This window comes from Homarus americanus, unplaced genomic scaffold (assembly GCF_018991925.1).
Source record: "Homarus americanus isolate GMGI-L3 unplaced genomic scaffold, GMGI_Hamer_2.0 scaffold41366, whole genome shotgun sequence".
Taxonomy (NCBI): Eukaryota; Metazoa; Arthropoda; class Malacostraca; order Decapoda; family Nephropidae; genus Homarus; species Homarus americanus.
The window spans coordinates 2389550-2411589 of NW_024723541.1; the positions used below are offsets into that span (position 1 = coordinate 2389550).

Consider the following 22040-nt stretch of genomic DNA (forward strand, 5'->3'; position numbering starts at 1 on the left):
TGATATAGATAAACACAAATCTGTCTTCCCACAGGCCCTTTAATATGGAGTGAAGACTTTAACTTGTCTCCCGTTGGAAGCTTGAACATGGTCCTGACGTTAGATCAAACAAAATTGCCAGAGCGACATTTGAGCCAATAAATTATCTACAACTTAGATTTTATTTATTTTCAAATGATTTAAGTGCAAATCATGGAAAAATTCTCGTGTTTCTTCCATTTTCTGTTCAATCAAATTTATATATTGTATTGAAGGAATATGTAGGGATACGATCAATTAGTTCTCTCCGTGCGTGGCTCCTCCCACTCGGTTCATTTGACCTTGTTCATTGGAAATCCACGAACAGTGTTTCGTAACACAGATTCTTTACCAATAATTCACCTAATGTAGACTATCTTATTGCTAATTTTCACATCACAAGCTGTTTCTACTTTAGAAGCATTTATAACTGTACATAACTTGGTAGATACTGTCGACAGTTTCGGACTAATGGAACAAACCCCTTTGATAATTTACAATAGCAACGCACACAAACATTCACATGCTTGGCAACGAATACAATAATCAATACAACTCCTTCTATGAATACCAAATAGAAGTGAAGAATAAATACTGCTCTAACGACAATATGACGGATAATAAGAGTGCAGGCCGTGAAAAAAATTATTTTTGCGAACAAATAATATAGTACTTTTACTTATTACTTTTATGCTTACGCGGTCGGTCACGTCTCTGTTTCACACTGTACATAATGTATCTGTACCTGCTCCAGTGATGGTCAAGTCTGGTCTTAAATGAGCTCACACTCAAGGCCATCACAATTGCTCTAGTTAGATCATTATCAACACGGGCTAGGAACTGGTTCAGTTTGAACTAAATAACGTAGGCTAACCTAACCCAACCCGAATAGTGGGAAATTATACAATTTTGCCGAAAAACTGACTGATAAACATGTGAATACAGAACGCATAAACACAGAATTATAACACATCATACGTGACCATGATCAGGAAGTAGATAGACCACAAATATATCAAACACAGGTGCAGCATAGGACATCCAACAGCTGCAAGCATGTTGACACTCACCAAAATCTTTATCGCCTTCATTGGTCGACTTACTGTACACATTCCCTGTAAATATTACCTTGTTTTTTTGTGTGTGTGCCTATACCTGGTTTTCTCTTTACTTGCATTTTGCAAAATTGTTGGGTGAAGTCAAATACGATGGATCGCGGTGTTCATTAGAGATGATGCGAACCATCTTCTTGCGTTTGAGGAAATACGGTTTGACAGCGCTGACCATGTTCTCAGGAGAGGGTATAAGAAATAAACTGTCAAAGCTAAAGGTTCATAAGAGTGCCGGCCCAGAGTGTTAAGACAGTTGTGAACTATTTGTCTAACGAGCTTGCCCAGTACATTTACTAGTGATTGCCAACTGAGACGTAACCGACCATTTGAAAACTTATTGAATGAATTAACTTATGAATAAACAGCCCAATCTAATTCTCTTCTTTTTTCAGAAATATTTTTTTTTATTTCCCCACAATTTTAGAGCAGTTTGTAATTGATGCCATAAACAAGAGAATGTCTCTACCTGACAACATATAAACAGACTTGTACGGCGCCACAACAAACACCTACAGAGGGGTTCTGCCTGTAAGAAATTAAATTCTGTGATTATCCTCACCACCATAATGTCAGACAGAAGCACACAACTAAAGAATTCCATCAACCAGAAACTTGTTGAAACGGGAGAAAAGGAAAGATTGAAGGATATGCTCAGACAGAGACTTACTGAATGTGGCTGGAGAGATGAACTTAAAGTGAGTTGACGTATGCGACTGAATTTACACAGCTAATGTATGTTACCAAAGTAAGGAAATTTAGGGTAATATTTAAGGACTAGCCCTAGTTATCCAACCACCTAACAAAAAAATTATATACGAAAACTTAATTCTTACCTCAAAAAATAAACCAAGTTGGGTGGGGGAATAGCCCTTTGTTTTTTGTTTTTTAATAAATACGGTAATTATATAGGTCTAACCTGCGAGAGAAATTGATTGAAAAGAATTATAAAAACGACGGATTTCCATTGTTATATTATAGTGGAGATTGTTGTAGTTTGTGGAAATATGTTTAAACATTTTTATTTTTAAAATAAACGCTACTTAACATTTGTGGGTATGAAGAACAGACCTAATCAACCAAACCAAACAAACCTACCTAACGTTACCTAACTTCCCCGGTGAAATTTGAGGTATTTTCTGGACGTGAGATGATACGGCAGCATCGGCGCTATGCAGCCCTGGCGGGTTAGTCCTGTACAGTATATATTAACCTTAAATACTTTGACCATCATCCACCTGCTGATACCATGTTTCCATTTGAACTTTATTGATAACGTTTCCCAGCAACTGACCGAATGCTAAATGTCAGGATTTTAGACTATCACCAGAAGGAGTTGAGAGAATTGGATGAAACTTTGTGGAAATGTAAATTGCAGTCTATTAAATATATATGTACTGTAAATGGAAAAAAGAATCCATTCAGTGTCATTAGTTCCAGTACGTTTTAAAGGTTTTTCTGGTAAGTTAGGTAGATTACTTTAGGTTAGGTCAAGTTCTAATAGGTTCTGTGCATTCTCGTTTCCATTTATCTATTTAATAGATTGTAAATAACATTGCCACAAAGTTTCGTCCAATTCTATCAACTCCTTCAGGTGTTAGTCTAAAAAAAATCCTAACCTAATCGACAACCAGACAAATATCCACAGCCAATTTTAATATCCTAACTTAATTGACCTAACCTACCTAACCAAACCTAACCTGGAAGTGTTCATGTGCATGGAAAGGACAATGCTGGAAAGCATTCATGTGCATCACTAAACTAATACCTCTATGGAAATGTTGTACAAATATATATATATATAAGAAGGAATTAACATCATCAATACAAAATAATTCTTAAGATGCTGTTCCTTAGCAAGTATGATACGGAATATCGTTAATGTCCATGAAATGTGAAAAAAACAGTTGAATCTCAAGCATTCAGGTAAGGAAAAAGCTATTGATATTACTGTAGTGTACAGAACAATTGCATGCCTGAGCCGTCATGTTACGGATATTTCTCTATAAAAAATAATTAATGCTTTTTACTTTATAAGAAGGCCATCACCATCCTCAAAGAGTTAATTCCATTATGTATAATTTTTTAACCCAAACTCTGACATGTTTAGCCATGAAAGCTCTTGATCAGTATTACCCAGAGAAGTTACAGTATAGGTGGTGAAATACTTTAGCAGACAGAATCAATCATTCATTAAATTTTGTTGAAAGAAAAGTAAAATATTGTATCATCTTATTATTCCACATTTTTATAGGATCGTGTAGATGTCTTGCTTAATTTATAACATGCAGTTTAGGTGTCAGAGTATGGGAAAAATGTGGTGTTTGGGGTGTTGTTTTAATGTTTGGGTGTGTCTTTGAGGGAATCTTTATTGAAATACTTGTTTTAATTTATTGAATGAAAATTCAGTTTGTGAACCTAATCACCTCTTTGGAGATGGGAGATTATATAATCAGTTCCCTTAGTAACAAGGGCTTTTGGCTAAGGGTTGTTAGAAAATATTATCTCAAGATCAAGTCCTCATATCTGTGATGATACAGTAATTCACCACAACCTGGTTTCCTGGGAATGCCACAGAAAGTACAATACAGTACACTACTGTATTGTGCATATTTGTGGCCCCAGACTACCTAAATACTGTATAACAATATAACATGATGTAAATCCTGAAAACTGTCAATGAGTTTTTTATTACTGTATTGTTCTTTCCAGGAACATGCAAAGGAGATAGTGCGTGAGAGAGGATTACAGCAAATAACAGTTGATGACTTGGTGAAGGAAATCACACCACAAGGCAGACGTAAGCATATACCTGTACTGTATTGTAATAATAATTATTGTTGTAAAGAATTTATTATTAGACATTTTTTGTTTGTAATTAGATATTGAAATTGTATATTTAGGCATTAATAACATGTTTAAAACATGTTCCATAGATGTACTGTACCAGTGTATAGTGCATGTGAAAAGTATATGTACCTCATCCTGGAGCTCTACTTGTGTAAGAAGATATGAAATCAAATATTTGCATTGCACAGTATCGACTTTTTCTTCTTGAAATTTGCTTTTTCCTGCATGCATATACTGTACATGAATGAGTACAGGGGGTCCCCGGGTTACAAATGGGTTCCGTCCCTGAGGACGTTCTTAAGTAAAAAATGTACGTAAGTCGAAACACAAGCTCCAGTATATGCATACTGTACTTACAGAACAATGTTTAAAATCCCACTATATTATAGCTTAAGTCCTTATATACATCTAAAAATCACTTAATTTTAGAGAAAAGAAGAAATAAAATGACAAAATACAGTAAATGAAAGATTAAGTCATTGGGTAAATAAAATACTGTAAATTTAAATTTTAACCTCGTTAAGTCGGACATTCTTAAGTCGGGGACCCCCTATATTTATGTACTGTATTTGAATGATTGATGTGAGTGAAGGCAGGGTAATGTAAGGCCATTATAGCCCAAATTCTATCAGTTATAAAAGTATTGTAGTAAAGTTGTGATGTGCTATGGTAGTAAAGTTATGTACTAAGCAGTATGATAGGGTATTGCTTATACAGTGCTGTAATGGACAGATGAGAAGATCCTGGGGGTGTTTATAGAAATGGACGGTTTTCAGAAAATAAAGAGTTTAGCACAAGTTTGTTTTGCAGGAAGTTAGTTAAAGAGATATGGACATGGAGTTCAGGGTGTAGAAAACCATCTTATTCTGGGAGGATTGGAACAAGGTTGCCTATAATGGTGAAATGGGATGGATAATATGCCATTAAATTCTTATATGAGGGAAAAACTCATGAATTTTTGTTTAGTTTACTGAAGGGCAACTGAAAAAGAGATATCCTTTAAGTTGCTTTTAAAATTTGTAATTGTTTACAGACAATTTTTGTCTTTCATAGAATTGGTACCCGAAGCAGTGAAGCGTGAACTCCTGGCAGAAATAAAAAAGTTCCTATCTTCCCAGACCCAGTGACCAGGTGTAAGCTATTGGTGTTTAGATTACATTTGGTTTGGAAAACAAAACCGTGTTCATCTTATCAAACGAATGCCATTTATGTACTCTATTGCACAGAAGGAAATGCTATTTGTAAAGTTACAGAGGCAGATATAGGACCTCTATATTTACCTATATTTTGAAATTTGGGGTTTTCATTTCAGAGATTAACTTCTTGCCAGTCTCACTTATTGTTGTATGGTCATTCACACTGAGTGTACAACAACACACAGTATTTGTAAATCAGTTTTAATAATTATTGATGTAAAATCATTATTTCACTGCTCTTTTGAGGTAAAATTTCATAAATTATTTAATTTTTGTTTACAGTACTGTACTTTTGTCTTTTATTCACTCATTAAATTACTTGTTACGGTTTCTTTCAGTGTTATTCTCTTCCATTGTACTTATATGAATCTCAGGCAAAACCAGAAGTATACAGTATAAACTAAATGTATTGAGGTACCCCTAGGATATGATGCATTATACCTACATGTGTTTGATATGACCAAATATTTTTTAACGGAACATTTGGACTGTACTACAAATATGTAAAATAATCATGAATTTTTTTAGTACCTTATACAGTACAGTATTTACTTTTTTGTCTTATGGGTCAACAAGTGACCTGTGAGATACTTCTAATAGATCTCCCTATGGTTCAGTCTGTCATGGTTAGGGAGTATGACATATTCTAGCAGCAGGCTACTTAGTTATATAAGACCATTGTAAATGTTACGCCACCGTGGGAAGAATATCTTCTTTTTGTTCAAGCTCTGAATGCGACGTTATAATTTTTATAATATTTTTCTAAGCAGTCAATTTTATGCACATATGAGGTAGGGGGTCTAAGAGTGTGTGAGCAGTTTAAAGGTTAATTGCTTATAACTTGTGGGGATACACTGCCCATAATACTAATGATTAAAGCCTCATTTTTTTTTAAATTTTTCCATCTATTTGGTAAACAATACTTGGAAAATCTTTTTAGTAGTTATTCACTACTGGTCTTACTGGAGGTGATCAAACATGCATTTTTATTAGTTCTGTATGTGACCAGATATTGGTTTCCCACAGGCCCAAGCTCACCTGACTGCATGGAAACCTTGCATTTGTTTCAATTTAATCCTTGCATTTGTTTCACTTTAAACCTTGCATTTGTTTAAATTTCCATATTACAGTATTTCTATTATAGTTTATTATTATGATTATTACAGCTGCACGTGGCTCTTATGATTTTGATGATGTGTGTTTTAGCCCTCATTTTAATTGACATTAGACAAATAAAATATCAAAAGTGACGTCCCCATAGCGAAGGGGTTAGTGGTGATTCAATAAACCCTTGATAACTTGGAATATATGGGGTTCTCACTATTCTGAGTTAAGAAGGCACTTTCCTCCGTCCTTTGTCTCACCCCAATGCCCAACATTTTGGCCAAAATAATCTACCATAATCAGAAAATTTCACAAAATTTAACACTTACTAGCACTGCAGGCAAAGGATGAGGATAATTCAAGCTTGTAGTGCCATGTGGTAGGTGTTAGAGGTGATGGGGGTGGGGCTCACTGCACTACAGTATACTGTATGCAGTAAGCACTCACAGCACCAAATTTACCAGAGAATGCTTGGGGGGTGTTCCCTGAACCAGTGCTCAAGAGAGGACGCCGCCAAAGTTAGCTCTCAGTATTGTAGATACATTGGTTCAGCAAAATAATGTAGCCTACTACTAGAATATGTCAAGTCCCCCAGGCCATAGCAAGTTCTGCCAGGGAGTGGTGTTCTGATGTTGATGTCACACAGGACTCTTATTTTCCCCTTGCTTATTGCATAGGATTCCATGAGTTTGATGTCCATTTTTTTATTTTTGGTGTGACATATATCGTAAGTTGGCTGGAAGCAAATGAATATGACTTAATTGAACCCACTGAGATGGACAAGAAGTGATATAAGAAATGAAAACTTTTAAGTCACAACTGTAAACATGAGATATAAATAAGGAGTTTATTACTATGAAACATTATTACCTTCAATATACTTGGGACATCTTTAGATTAAAATGTGTATTTTTTTTATTTATTGTAAGTCAGAAGTGGCTGGAAAAGGTTTACGGAGTTGCCTTTATTGACGGCAAGAGGACTTTCATTTTGTGTGAAAGGAAAGAAGTATGGTATGCAATTGGCACAAGAATGTGAAATATAGCAGTCAAATATGGGCAGGTAAAGAGGATGACATATGCAGTCTTGAGCAAGTTGAAATAATAATGGTGGGGTGGATATGTCATGTGACATTGAAAGATAGGAAGCCCTGTTCAGAGATAAGAGGGTAATTTATTTTATTTATTTTGGGGGGATGAGTTAGTACAATATATAATTCTAGTGTGAAAAGAATGGTAATGAAACATAACTGCAATTGTACTGAACACTAGGTATTGACAAAATCGGTGATATTTATGATAATAAGCACTACTGTACTGTTATAATATTGAATTTCCTACACATCACAAAGCAGTTTTGAAAGCGGTTTTCAGGCACTACAAATAAATTTTCTATATAATTCATGTAGTGTTCTTAACCCATTAAATATTGTACAAGTGTATTTTGTATACAAAACTTTTTGATGTAAGATAGTATAACCATGAAATATTTCAATAGCCTAATATGATTATGAACTTTCACTACTACAGTATTATGCTCCTGGCAGAGCCTGCAGTGATCAGGGGGCTGTATAATATATAGTTATATCTCTGTTAACCGGAACAATTGGGGTAGAGCACTTCCGGGAATGAGAGATTTCCGGGTAACTAGACGACTCTCTCTCAGCCAAAAAAAATCCTTCATCCCCAGAATTTTCCAGGTAACAGAAAAATGTTCAAGAAAGTTCCAGAAACATAGCATTACATCATCTCTCAATGCCAGAAAATAATCCTTCATCCCCGGAATTTTCGGGGTAATGGAAAAATTTTCTCAGAATTTTCCAGAAAATGTGCCCCTCGGAAAATCGTTCCCAAAGAAGGAATTTTCCAGAAAATTCCACAACCTCTGAACTTTTATGGCATAAATAAATTTTTTTTTATCCGTCTAGCAAGGAATGACCATGAGTTAAAGTCAAGAATGAAATTCCTAATAAAAGTTTGCTTCAAAAACCAAAATTAATGTGCCCTAAGTCAGGAAAAGGTCATTCACTATCCGAGTTAAAACCTATAATGCATCATAACCATAGTGTGCCTGGGTGCAATTATTAAATAATAATATCCATTTGAAAATGAAAAAAGTCTGATCATACCTCAGGGACAGCAAAGATAATGCCATCACGATGTCTGCTTGGACTTGTGGGACAATCACTGCATAATTTACAAGCTATTGTTAAATTCGTTTGATGATCCCTAATGCCACAGTGGTGAAATACCTGAAGAAAAAAATTTTAAGTTTTGTCCACTGAAAATAAAGTTAATATATTACACTTTAAAATGAGAAACAAACAAAAACCATTGCTTAACATTATATGAAGGACTATATCTACAAACTATTCTTATGCAGGTTATTAAAAGTAAATTGGAGTAGAAGAAGGTGAATAAAAGAGTGAATTAGGTAAATGTAAGATTCTAGAGAATGAAAGTGTAGAATAAAAAAATACAGAGGGAATATTAACAGAAATAGGAGAAACAGTAACTGGGTGGTTAAAACATTTTGAAGAATTCATGATCCAGTACTGTACCTAACAATGGTAAAGAGGTAGAGGCAGTATAGCACATATGTTGGTAGATGGAGGCACCTATATCATGGGAGGGAAAAGTGGAATACTGTAATACATTCAAGAGATAAGAGACCTGAGACAAGAAAGAAGAAAAGTAGTGATAAAGCACACTTAAGGCTCCTATATTGTGGTCACCTCCTCAGAGGGTTGTCCCCAGAGTGAATCATAGTAGGATAAGCATTGGTGTGACTGCACTAAATAAAACTTCATGTATGAGAGGTAATAGAGGCTATATGCCATAATCGAAAAGCCCAACCAAAGTCCATGGTGTCACCTTGATCCATTTCACTATGAATATCAGCCTGCCACAGATGCACCATCATGTAAACTGTATAACTACTACTGTAGCTGTAGTAGTTATACATATGCAAACATTTTATGCTTACACAAAGAATGAATTCCAGATGGCAGACAAACATTTCACGACACCATTCACCTTAATATACAGTATACTGCATTAGAATAAAAGACTGCGTTACAATCACCATCATACATAATAAAACACAAAAGGAAAAATAAAATATCCTCTCAGCTGATCCACTAGAAAACCCTAGAGATCTATATGGCTAGAGTACAACAGGAGAAATGTGTGGTTTAGAGGCAAAAGGAGCCCAATTGTGGTTCCTTCAGAATTCACGTGTGGATCAAATTTGGTTTTCACGTTGGTGATTGTGAAGCTTCATTGGCCTTTGAAGCAACCACTGGGCTAGGAGTATGAAGCATTGCTATGACCCAGGTTTACTGGGTGAGATGCTCAGTAGCAATTTACACTGGAAACAAGATGATGCGTCTACTCCAGTACAGTACTGTACTATAAAAGTAATATCTCCGTTCGCCAGAATCCCTCTTATCCGAAATTCTCCGATAGCCGGAATTGAAATTTTCTTGGAAAATCGTTCCCAAAGCTCATCAAAATATTTGTTTTTCTCTTTTTACACGTACTGTACTGTAGGACTATATGGGTCTCTAGTACAGTACATATATATACAATTCAAAGCTATCAGTTTACTCAAGTCTCTTGGTCCCAAACGTTTTGGATTTCTGATACTCAATTGTACAGTCATGAAGTACCAGGGTTTCACAGGCTTCTCTTAATGGAGTTGTTAGGCCCTAACTCGTTTGATCATGTAGTTCATATATATTTGGCTCACTAAAATGAAAGATTAACAGAGTCAGGACTCCTGAGCTTAGATTGGTGCTTGTTGATATCTCTGGTGATCTGCTACTGGCAGGTGGCAGCAGGTTGACCTCAATCATGCAGTGTCGGGCCCCAGGAGAAGTTAGCAAGACTGCACTGGTCTTTTTGATGACCTGAGGACCCCCCCAGACACAATCATAAACATGTCAACATAATGACTTCTGGTGCACCTCCATCTTGGACTCATTTGAAATGGATCTCTCTCAAAATATAAATTACTTCCTTCGTCTCTCTGACTTCTGCATTTTAAATAATTAATTCTGGAAATTTAATATTTGTAAATGCAACAATGGGAAGTTATACATTTTTTATTGTTATTTTTACATAATCTGGAAAAATATTACATCCTCTTAAGCGTTGAATTGACACAGTATTTTATAAGGTAAAATTGCCCAAATAATTGATGTCAAAATTTCCAGAAACTTTCAATTAGAAAGTAGTATCTAGCAGCTACCAAACTCATTATTTTTGCTTTTATGTTTTTTTTGATGGAACATAATTTTATGAAATACAGGGTAGTAACAAAACTAAATTAATATAATACCAAACCAGTTTTTCATAAAAACATTGTACTGTAGAACAAATCATGTAGTTAAAATTTTAGTACAATATACAGTATTTTGAAAGAAAATAATATAACAAATGAGATTATTGCTCAGGGATGTTAAGGAATAATTTGTGGGGCTATAATTTGACATCAAAATGAAAAGGTATACGTATATTAATTGTGTTAAGCTGAAATGAATATCAAATAAAAAATATGAATTTAAATAATACGTATTCAAACTTATCATGTTCATGGTATGTCTTTAATGAATATGTAAACAAACATTTTTCATATTCACCACCTCGATGGACAATAACAATAAGGCAGGAAAAATTTCCAAAACAATATTCTGAGCTTTAGATAAACCACGTTTAAATAAACATTTAGTTACTTTTTCACCTAGTAATTATAAGAAATAAACTGACATTTATGATGGTGTTTTTATTATTTATCACTTAAGAATAAAATATACTGTAAAACATTAAAGATTCCCGTTCAACGGTCATTTGTTACGGATGAAAAAAAAGAAGGAAAACTTGGTTAAATTGCCAACTTCTATGAAACCTTATTATACTAATAATTATTAAATGCCTTTCATAGTCCAAAAAAAACAACTCCTAAACAAGGAAATAAACTATACTGTACCAGTATGCAGAATACTCTATACCTAGAAGTGTTATCAGCTTGTGTTGCTGTATCATCTCAGACTGGCTGGCCTTTTATTTTTACCTGTCAAACATGGGATTTGGATACAGTATAGCTCTTTTACTTTTGCTACCTGTCTTTAAGCCTTTTACCTGCAAAAATATGAGCAAATGCCAGAATAAAGATGGGGAGCAAGAAATTTGGCTCAGGAGTTCGTTAATATACTATCTTATTACAACAGCATCCAGACCACTGGTCAGTCACTCGCTCAACTCCGCCAAGTTGCCTGGTACTGTTATTTGAAAGAATCGTACTGAAAACTGTGACATTCCTTCTAAGGCCGATTGTACAGTAGCTTATATGTCTCATACCATAGGAATCATAACAAATTAATGAAGATGGCAGAGATTTTAGGAACTGAGATATTCTTGTAGGGAGAACCAGATGCAGAATATCACATCTGAATGCAACAAGACATGCTAATTAGAGTTAAGGTATTGTTCATAAAGAATCAACCTGTGTTGTTTTGAAGTTGTTGGTGAAACAATTTGAAAATTTACTGTTGTAATGTATCTTCCTTATAGTATGCAACTCACAAAACATCCTGTATATTAATATGATTTACAAAATGAAAGAGCTTACAGGATCAAAAATATTTTTGCATCTACAGAACTTACATATGATTTTGCAAAAATAAATCTTACTTCATACACTACACCAATACACTTATTTCAAAGAAAATTTACAAATCTAAATGGAAGCACATATACATACTGTATTTATATCAAGAAAATTCTCAGAATTTCTTTCACTGTCTACATACTGGTCAATTTTACAAGGAAATGGGCAAAACTCTTATCCAAAAATTAGAAATTCAAATTTAGATACTGTGTCATCAAAGAAATCCTTAAAATTAATTTCACTGGTTTACATGTACAGGTACAAAAATGAAGGTAATACCTGTATATGAATGGGTAAATTTTGTCATTAGACAAAATAAGTTCAACTGTAAAATTTCAGGTACAAGAGTATTATTCAACATTATCTCCCTGCAATTCTACTGTTCTATCTTAATTAACCTGTTGAAAAATACTGAAAATGACAAATAATTAATGCATACATAACTTGAAAAAGAGTAATGAAAATTAAAATAAAATCTTTGAGCATGAATAAGTTGGCCACATCCATCCCGATGTACTACCTGCATACCAAATACTGTATTTTAAATTAATTGTAGATGTTCATGTTCCCAAGTCAAAAAACATTAAATCCACTGATAATGTAGTGTAGTAACCTTACCATGAAATTATTTGAAGAAGAGTGTTTTGACCACAGCAAGCTTTGGGATGTCAAAGTATGAAAATTAGATGTTTTACTGTACCAGTATAAACATCTTGGCACAAAGGGGAAATATGGAAAAAATGGGTATACGGTAATTATGTCAGTTATTTGTGCCCTGTACAGCCATTTATTTTTCAATGGGTGAATTATTTAAAAAAGTAAAAGTAAGAAAACGGCAAAAACTCTTGCTGTAAAAATAAATTGATTAAGCCTTGATTAGATATGGAAAGCAAGGAGGTGATTTATCAGCTTCAGTAAAAATTAAAAGTTTTAACATATTTCATGAAAATATGCATACAGTACTGTACAGTATATATACAGAAACAAGATTAAAATTATTATTACAGAACTAACTAAAGAAATATTTATAAAAAGGAAAAATAAAAATCTGACATTACACAATGAAGCTGCAATGCCAGTTAAAAAAAAGTGACTCCAAGTTCTTATCTGAAAAGTCCTGTTTCCAATCTTTGAAATAACATAGAGTAAATTAAGTTCTGATTACAAACATGAATACTTGTTTATACTGTACAGTACAGTACTTGCATATATTATACATATATTTACTAGAGTTCAGATATTTTAAATATATAAAGTACAGGTAGTACAGTACGTACACTATTTTTGAGGTGAGGAGTTGCTTCAAAAACCCTTATTCTGTTTAATACTGCACACATGGGAAGACAATGCAAAATGTCACGTAAATTGAACGAACAATTATTTACAATTATTTTATGCTGTGCATTTACAGATACCCGGTACTTTGTAGGTAGAAATATGATTATATTATAAATAGTGTTTGTGTCAAAATAAATTCAAATGCATTTAGCTCTGGGCATATAATAAACCCATATTAAGCAATGCATTAACTGGGACATTAGTACAGTATAAATAAAGAGGAAAGGGAGAAGTTAAATACTGTACTGTATTGTACTATAATATTCAGTGTATATTGTATGATGAATTACTTAAATGAATACTGAGCATGAAAACAGGATTTAAAGGCTGTAAAAGAAATAAAATTACAACACAAAATATATATGAAGAAAAAAATATTTATATACAATTTATATTTTGGGGGGATATATTAACCCACTAATTAAAGGTACCCAAATTGTACTATGTGATGAATTTGTTCTGTGTTTTCAAAGAACTTAAACTAAACTCTCTTCTTTCTGCCACAAATTGTATAATAACAGGCTATACAAAAGTGGTAAACAAATATATTACACTAAATTATCACCCAAAAAAGGAACAAACATAATGGTAGTTATACTGTATGCTGTTGAAGTGCTATACTAATTATTGTCAAATAATGGGATAAACTGCATTAGAAAAGTATTGATTTAGTGTGTCTTAAAGGTACAGTACTTACGGAATTTAGAGAAAAAAAATTATGTGAGAATTATAAAAACAACATGGAAAGAAACATTTTTGTACATTGCTTACAATTTGATTTCCATACCCTCAAGGCATACAGCTGGGAAGATTTAAGATCTGCATTCCTAGATTAACCAGTTACTGTGTGATCACTTTCCTTGCACAAGAATATCCTATGATAATTTGGGCTCAATCCTTAGTTAGAGCCCAAAACCAACATTCAAAACAATCAGTGTCACTCATGATTTAGACATACAGATTATATGGTAGTACAAGGGAATAGGATTACAGGCAGTATAATTAGGTGTGCAGAACACACATTTAAGAATTGCTAACAAAATATACATGTGGTATAATTATGTGAGAACAGAATGAGACACTCAGTTATAAATTTAAATGTTATGCAAGAGTTGTGTAGAGTACCACAATTATGCAGTACAGGGTATGTGTACCCTTGCATATGAAGCTTGTTCTAGAAGTAATAAGACAGAATCCATAACATGTCTAGGCCTGCATCAGTGAATTACACGATTGCTTCATCCAATCACTTCACCTCAGTAAGGTATTTCTTGAAGGTTATATTGCCTAACCATTGTGGATCTGTGAATTAAATCTAAAGTCTATCAAATTTTGCTGGTGGCTCTGCAAAACCACAACCGAAACTCATACAATTCAATAAGTATACATAGATGCCTCATGCAAGAATTTTGGTTACTCTCAACCTTTTCTTTTCTGCATATGGTAACATTCTCAATACTAATGTACAATTATCAGTAATTTTTTTTCTGTATTGCAGCCAATTTTCATTGTTGAATGCCACACAGTACAAAGTTTTGATTGGAAGATTGAAGCAAGTGTCAAAATATGATGTTCAATGAGGTAGTATGGGAGATGAAAACAAGAGTACCCTGTATTTGTGAGGGGAGCAAAGTCTGGTAAACAAGAATAGAGGCTGTAAATGGTAGGTGAATCAGTCTCTCCAGATGATAATATACTGGTGGGGGGATCAAATTAGCGGATGACTTTGAAAGTGTACCATACAAAAGTTTATATTAAATGTGATAGTAATGAGTGGTACACTTTCAAACTCATCCGTTAACATTTGATCCCCCCACCAGTATATTATCATCTGGAGAGACTGATTCACCTACCATTTACAGCCTCTATTCTTTTTTACCAGACTGTGCTCCCCTCACAAGCACAGTAATGAACTCCCATAGATATAGTCTTATGTTTAGACGTTAATATCAAGTGTACAGGTATATACACTTTATTTTGAATATTTTAATGTCTTCCATCCATCACTTCTTCCTTACATAATTCAGTACATGACTAGAAAACAAAATTGTACTTAAAACAAATGATTAGAAATTAGAGAAAAATAAATTTCAATTTGGCAAGCAAAAACTAACTGGAAAAAACAAATCCTTCTACAGTAGTCCTTTTAACTTATAATGTACGTACAGTACTGTATAATACGCAAGATCACTCATGAGAGAAATATATTTATCCTTGTTGTCCAAAACCAATTTACTTAAACTGAGTTATACTGTCACTTCAATAACATTCAGCTTGTACAGTATACCAGTACATCTCAACAAAAAAATTTCCTTAACCATCAAATAACTGAAGCCCTGTAAATAGGATTCATTTCATATTTACAATCCTCACAACTAAAGTAAATTTGGTACATTCAGGGAAACAATTATAATTATGCTATACTAATTAGTCTACATTCTTTTTTACACTTACTCAAATTCTTCAGCAATATCTTGAAAATGTGGAGGAGGAGGAGGAGGAGGAGGAGGAGGAGGAAGACTAGGCCTAAATTTTGAGTTTTGAGTTGAAAAATCAAACTTGCGGCTGCGAACCTGATCTTCAAAATTTGGGTTTAAAGGGGCTGAGAAACCTGACATATGAGTGAAAGTTGATAAAGTATGAGACTTGGTTAAGACCCGATTCTTACTCAACCATTTTTCACTTTTCACATCATTGGGAACATCAGTGATATTCTCTGTGTTTGCTGATTTCTCATTCTGTTTGGCTGGATTCTTGTGCTTGCTTTCTACAATAACTTCTATACTTTCCTCATTACTGTGAACAAATCTTGTAAGAAACATGATGAACTGTGCTTCACTCCTGTGTCTTTTCATTAAGTACAACACATACAAGTCACCATATTGACAAATTTTTAGCACTTTTCTTTTCATTTCTTTGATACATTTAGATGTTGAGTGCATATGTAGAAAGAAAGAATTGAAGGGTGGCAGTGTAATGACCAACAGCAATATAACTGACAAGGCTGTGCACACTGTTACTATTGCCAGCCATATCCAGATAAAAATGAAAACTTTTTCATAGAGCTCCATCAACATCAGATGGCAACCAAGGTAATCTATTCGCTGATTGTTAATTAACATTTGACGACCAAGAGTACAATTTACAAAAGGAGGAAATGTTTGCGACAGTTCATCTGTAAAGTACTGAGGGTCACGATGAAATGGGTATGCCATATATACCAGTTTCAGAAAACGGCCCTGCAAAGAATAAATATTTGCATTTGAATTTTTTTTTATAATGTATTCTACCAAATCTAAAATAGGTTCTGGGCAATCAGGATTGTACTGTACAAAACTTCCCTAAAGCTTTACTTCCATTGCACTTCCAACAATATAATTTTCCATTCTTGTTCAGTCATCAACACGTTCTACAAACAAGAGGTATTCTTAAGCAACAATGGAAGCATGACTAAAGAAGAAATAAACAGACTATCAATTCTTCCAGTGATGGTTATCTGGCCATGGCACAAAACTAACAGGTAATCTCAATTCACAAGTATCTTTCTTAACATGTTCCCTTTCTTCCCTCATATTTTCCTTTTAAATTACTTAGAAGTACTGTACAGTGAGTTCTGCTATAACGCGTGTTTTGATAACGCGAATTTGCTCTAACGCGATTTATGAATTAGGACCGATGTTTGTATAACGCGAACGCTTGTTTGCTATAACGCGATTTTCTCTTACTATTTCTCCAATTTTGTGGTATTAACTGTGAATATAGTAAAGAAGAATATCAACAAGAAGCGTTCTGGTGATAGAATTCCCGGTGATGATCGTAAAAGAAAGGATATAACACTTGAAGAGAAGCTCGATTTTATCAACCTCAAAATCACCCTTCTCCCCCATCAAGTAAAGTGTTACATTTACTGTATGATTTCATTATTAGATATGAATGTAACATTTATTTAGACTGTGCTATCCTTTGTGTTAGGCTAACTACTAAATTTTTTCGATTTCGAGTAATCTGCACCTAACCCTATTTTCTCCATAAGCCCTGTTATTTCTATTACGCGATTTTCTATAACACGATATTTTACAAGAACACAATTATCGCGTTATAGCAGAACTACCTGTACAGTAAAATATGTGGATAGTTCAGTAAAATCATCATACAAATTCACACTGGTTCAGTAAGTAACAGCAAGATTATAACGTATGACAAAAGGTTGCATGGTTAAGGCAACCAGTCCCATTTGTATTTAACTAAATACGTACAATTTTTAATGTCTACATTATATGTATAGACATGATTTAATTCAAGAATGAAAAATCTATAAAGTTCACACATGGTGCACATATTCATCCCCAAAATACTGTTTTGGAGCTAATGGATTAATGATCAAGGTCAGAAATGTGAAAAAATAAACTGTTGGCTGAGCTGACACCTAATGAGTGCAATCTAGTTCATAAAGATAACTGATAACAAGTGAAGGTCCAAGAAGAACCAAGATGGTAAATATGAAAATATTCATAATTGTACTTAAATACAGTACTGTGCATACTGAGAATTAGAAGAAATGAAAAATGAATAAAAGCAAGGACTTTTAGAGATTGCAGTATTTGGAAGGAATGAGGCAGTATAATAAACAGGCAGAAAATGACATAGTGAGTACATGATGTTCTCAGACTATACAGAAATGAAACAAAGTTAACTTGAATGGTACTTACATGAAGCAAGAAGTCCAAGAAGTATATAGTTCCTATATCAATAACCAAAGCCACTATATGGCATATCACTAGCCATAAGTAGAGGCTGCCGTGTGTGGATATGTGACTCTGCATGTAATTTAACATCATCTCCGTGTCTCTTTCCCAAGTGGATCCATCATACCTAAAAAAGATATGAATGTACACTCAAAGGCTGCCAAGTCTATAGTCAATAAATTAACCTGTATTCGTCACACGAGAGGGATTTATCCACAACCAGATTCTGTCAAAGCATCAACATAGTAATAGCTGGCATTCAAGATGACCTGGTACAGTCAAAGACAAAAGTCGTGTAGCGGTTTTGACCGAAGATTAAATATAATTCCTGAAACATTACGAGAGCCATACCACAAGGCAGAGCGCACCAAAAGTTTTAGCCCTTCGGCATATGTTTTCACCAACTTTCATGGAGTGAGTTGTGAACTCTTGGAAAAATCTACCAGAAAGTGTTGTGTCCAGTGCCGGATTAACCATGAGGCACTGGCCTCAGGCCCCCCGACTCTAAGGGGCCCCCAAATCCAAACATTCTCGAAGTTGAAGCGTTTAAAACATGAACTTCGTTCAACGATGTCCTAGCAAAGTCTCAATTTTTTGTCTCTTATGAACATTAAATGTGTTATTTTGCAGAAGCTTAATATTGATGAAATCATTGATAAATTTGGGTATATTTTGTTCTTGTTATTTATATATACCTTGAGGGTAGGGGGCCCCAAGTTGATATGTGCCTCAGGCCCCAATTAAGCTTAATCCGGCCCTGGTTGTGTCGGCACCGAGTGTGAGCTCTTTTCAAGACCAAACTTGACCAACACTGGAGCAGGTTCAGGTACATTCAGTACTTGCCAACAGTGCGTAAGAGAGACGTGACTGATCGCCCAAGAGGTTAACGAGCCGATCATTTGGTGAAAAGGATAATAGAAAAAGAAAAGTAACAGAGACGTGACCGATCGCCCAAGCGGCTAACGAGCCGATCAGTGAAGAGGATAAAAGTAAAAGTAAAAGACACGACTTTTGTCTCTGACTGTACATAAGTCAACCTCCTCTTTTCAGCTCAAAAATTCCTGTTTAAGACTAAACTTGCCTATAAGTTAACACCCAAACACTGAACATCCATCAACTCAGGATTAACCAACTAAGCTCTGTTTTAATAAATACCCGGTACTGGTGCAGTAATTAAAAATTGTAATGCTGTACGATATGGGATACAGCATCTAATATACTATAGGACTAGGCGTGTGTGTGTGTTCTGGGCAGCCGAAACGGCACAATCGTTTTTCATCAAACTTGGTGGAAAAATCGCAAAAAATTCGTAGAGTGGAACAAACCTGGTCCCATGTCGATGGTTTCTTTAGGAAGGCATTAGTTAACAAGTTTATTTACAATGGAAAACGATGCAAGTCTACCGACTTGGCGCACCCTCATTCGCTGTACGCTGTCACTAGCGTTCAAACTCTCACAAGGGCACGAACGCGCCCGGGATCACTTGTAGTGGTGTAAGCCTATGTGTGTATAGGAGCATCAGGCATTTATTTATGAAAGCTTACTATACTTGCCTTGGCCCATTAGAACATTGTGAATGACAGAAATCATATGAGCCAGATTTATAATAATCATATATTATTTTAACATTTATTTATTTGTGAACGAGTGTTCTGTTATGTAGGTGAAGTCTGTTGATCATTTGTTGTGGCAGGATGAAGATGACGTCTCCACATCTGATGCAGAGTGGGATTCTTTTAATGAGTCAATGACCAATGTGTCTTAGAATACATTTGATGAATTGTTTGTGTCAGATGAGGGAGGCAAGAAATTTTGAGGTTTTTAAAACATTATGCTTGTGGTTGGAGTACTGTATATTGTAAACATTATCTTGTTCAAAATATATATAAGTAATTTTTTTTAACTTATACCAAATATTTATAAATGTACAGTATATATAAGTAATACTGTATATTCGTTAGACGGACCAGAACTCTCCGATAGCCAAAATTGAAATTTTCTTGGAAAATAGTTTCCAAGGCCGGAATTTTCCGGCACATTTTCCAAAAAATTGAGAATATTTTTTCAGTACCCAGAAAATTCCAGTATATCGTGAATAGGGGGGGGGGGTGGTCTTAATACACCGCCATTGTTCAAGCGAAATATCATGGATAGGGAGATAATAAATCGGGGGATACCTGTATCTTCAATGAAATAGCTTTCAACAACATTAATTTAAAAAAAGATGGACTTTCTCTCATCCCACCTGTTTTCTCCTTGAGCTAGGTCAATGATAAGTTTCCTGAGCCGTGGATTTTCTGCTTTCTTGGCAATTATTCGTGGAATATAGTAAACACCTGAGAGCAGCAGAAATAGGAAGTATATCCAGCGATAGAACAAGATGTAGCGGCGAGAACAATCCTGCTCATCTGAAGTAGTCTCATTATTCTAGGGGGAGAAAAAGCAAATAAGGAATTGAGATGAATGACTGGGAACAAATTGGTGCATAAACGTTATTAATAAATGAAACTATTATCTGGTAGGGATGTACACTGTCATCCTGGTTGTTAATATGTTACTGAATGAATCATTACTAAAAGTGAGTAACTAAAAGTGAGTAAGAATGAGTTCCTGGTAGATGAAGCTAAATCATGAAGGCAGAGAATGAGAATAATACTCTAAATTCAGGTATATCAGATGATGCATTCAAGAAAGTGGTAAACTGGTCATTATAAACATCTCCACTTAAACAACAGAAATTGTTTTGTTAAGATCTAAATATTCATGCCAATGTAGAGAGACAGCCACAACCCACAAATTATCTCTATGCCTGTCAGTATCTTCTCAGTCATGGATAAGTGTAGATAAATGTCCAAGCATCCATAGAGCAGAATGCATTCCCCCTTAGTACAGTGTTTCTTATGGGAGAATTAGTTTCACAGTATCACAATTTTGTACATCCCAAAGGTTTTCAGGGATGGAACCACAGCAATAAACAAGGACTACTGTACTTCAAATTAAAACTGCAATATGCAAATTTACTATAAACAATACCTACCTGTACATAAATGCCAACTATGACACATTAATGGCTACTTGTGTAAATCCCCCAGTCTTTAATACAGAGCGATACAACTTTTGGAACATATACTGGGGTGGATCCTGACTAAACAATTTATATGATTTGAGTGTATCTTTCATCAGAAAATTTAGCTGTAATTCGTCTTATCATAATTCATAATTACTTTGAGGAAAGCATATACAGTACTGTACCAGGTACTGTATACTTAACTATACCTTATATAACAACAGACTTGGTTCTATGTTTTATATATGCCAGAGGTAATATAAATTATGAATTTTCAACAAACAAAAACAATATCCACTTTCCCAGTAAGGACCATGGTACCATCAATGATGGGGTGAAGTATGTTCCACAATTATTTTTTTACATAAAGTTGAAGATTTATTACTACCCAGTATATCATATCTGTGTCACAAATATTAAGCCACATACCTCACAAACATAGGGGTAAGAGAGGCAGATGTTCTTTACGTGAAAAGGAATAGTGGTTGCAGCATTATATCCTTCCACACAGTGGATTGCATCCCTCAAGAACCAATTGCCCCTAATGGAAAAATAACAATAATTTAGAAGTACAGGTACGGACAAAAATTCAAGAAATAGATTTTTTCCTCAAGTATGAAAAGGTCCATTGTTCATTACTGCATTTTCAATCACAATAATTTTCTGCATGGGGAACCAAGGTGAATAATCAGTTTATCAGCAAATTAATTCAAACACGCATATATCAAATACATTCCAATCCTTATTATTTTCTTTAAGTTATGGAGTAACAACCGTCAATTATGGACTTCAAGATACACGGTATGAATATGGTTTATTTTGGTTATTTTTAAATATTAATGTACGGTGAAGTACTAACACTAAATGAGTTCAGCTGTTTCCCTCAGTTTTTCATCTCACTGGTTCTCCCTAGTTTTAAGCTTGTACTATACTACATATAAGC

At 34.5% G+C, this 22040-nt stretch overlaps 1 protein-coding gene across 1 annotated transcript; it reads left to right on the top strand.

The window, feature by feature from the left end:
- The first annotated feature begins 1574 nt into the window (after positions 1–1574).
- Positions 1575–7130, top strand: LOC121863511 (transcription and mRNA export factor ENY2-like). The gene is made up of 3 exons (XM_042362189.1): positions 1575–1825; positions 3840–3927; positions 5031–7130. Exons 1-3 carry the CDS (start codon positions 1697–1699, stop codon positions 5102–5104), a joined length of 291 nt encoding a protein of 96 aa, XP_042218123.1. The 5' UTR covers positions 1575–1696; the 3' UTR covers positions 5105–7130.
- Positions 7131–22040: the final 14910 nt, after the last annotated feature.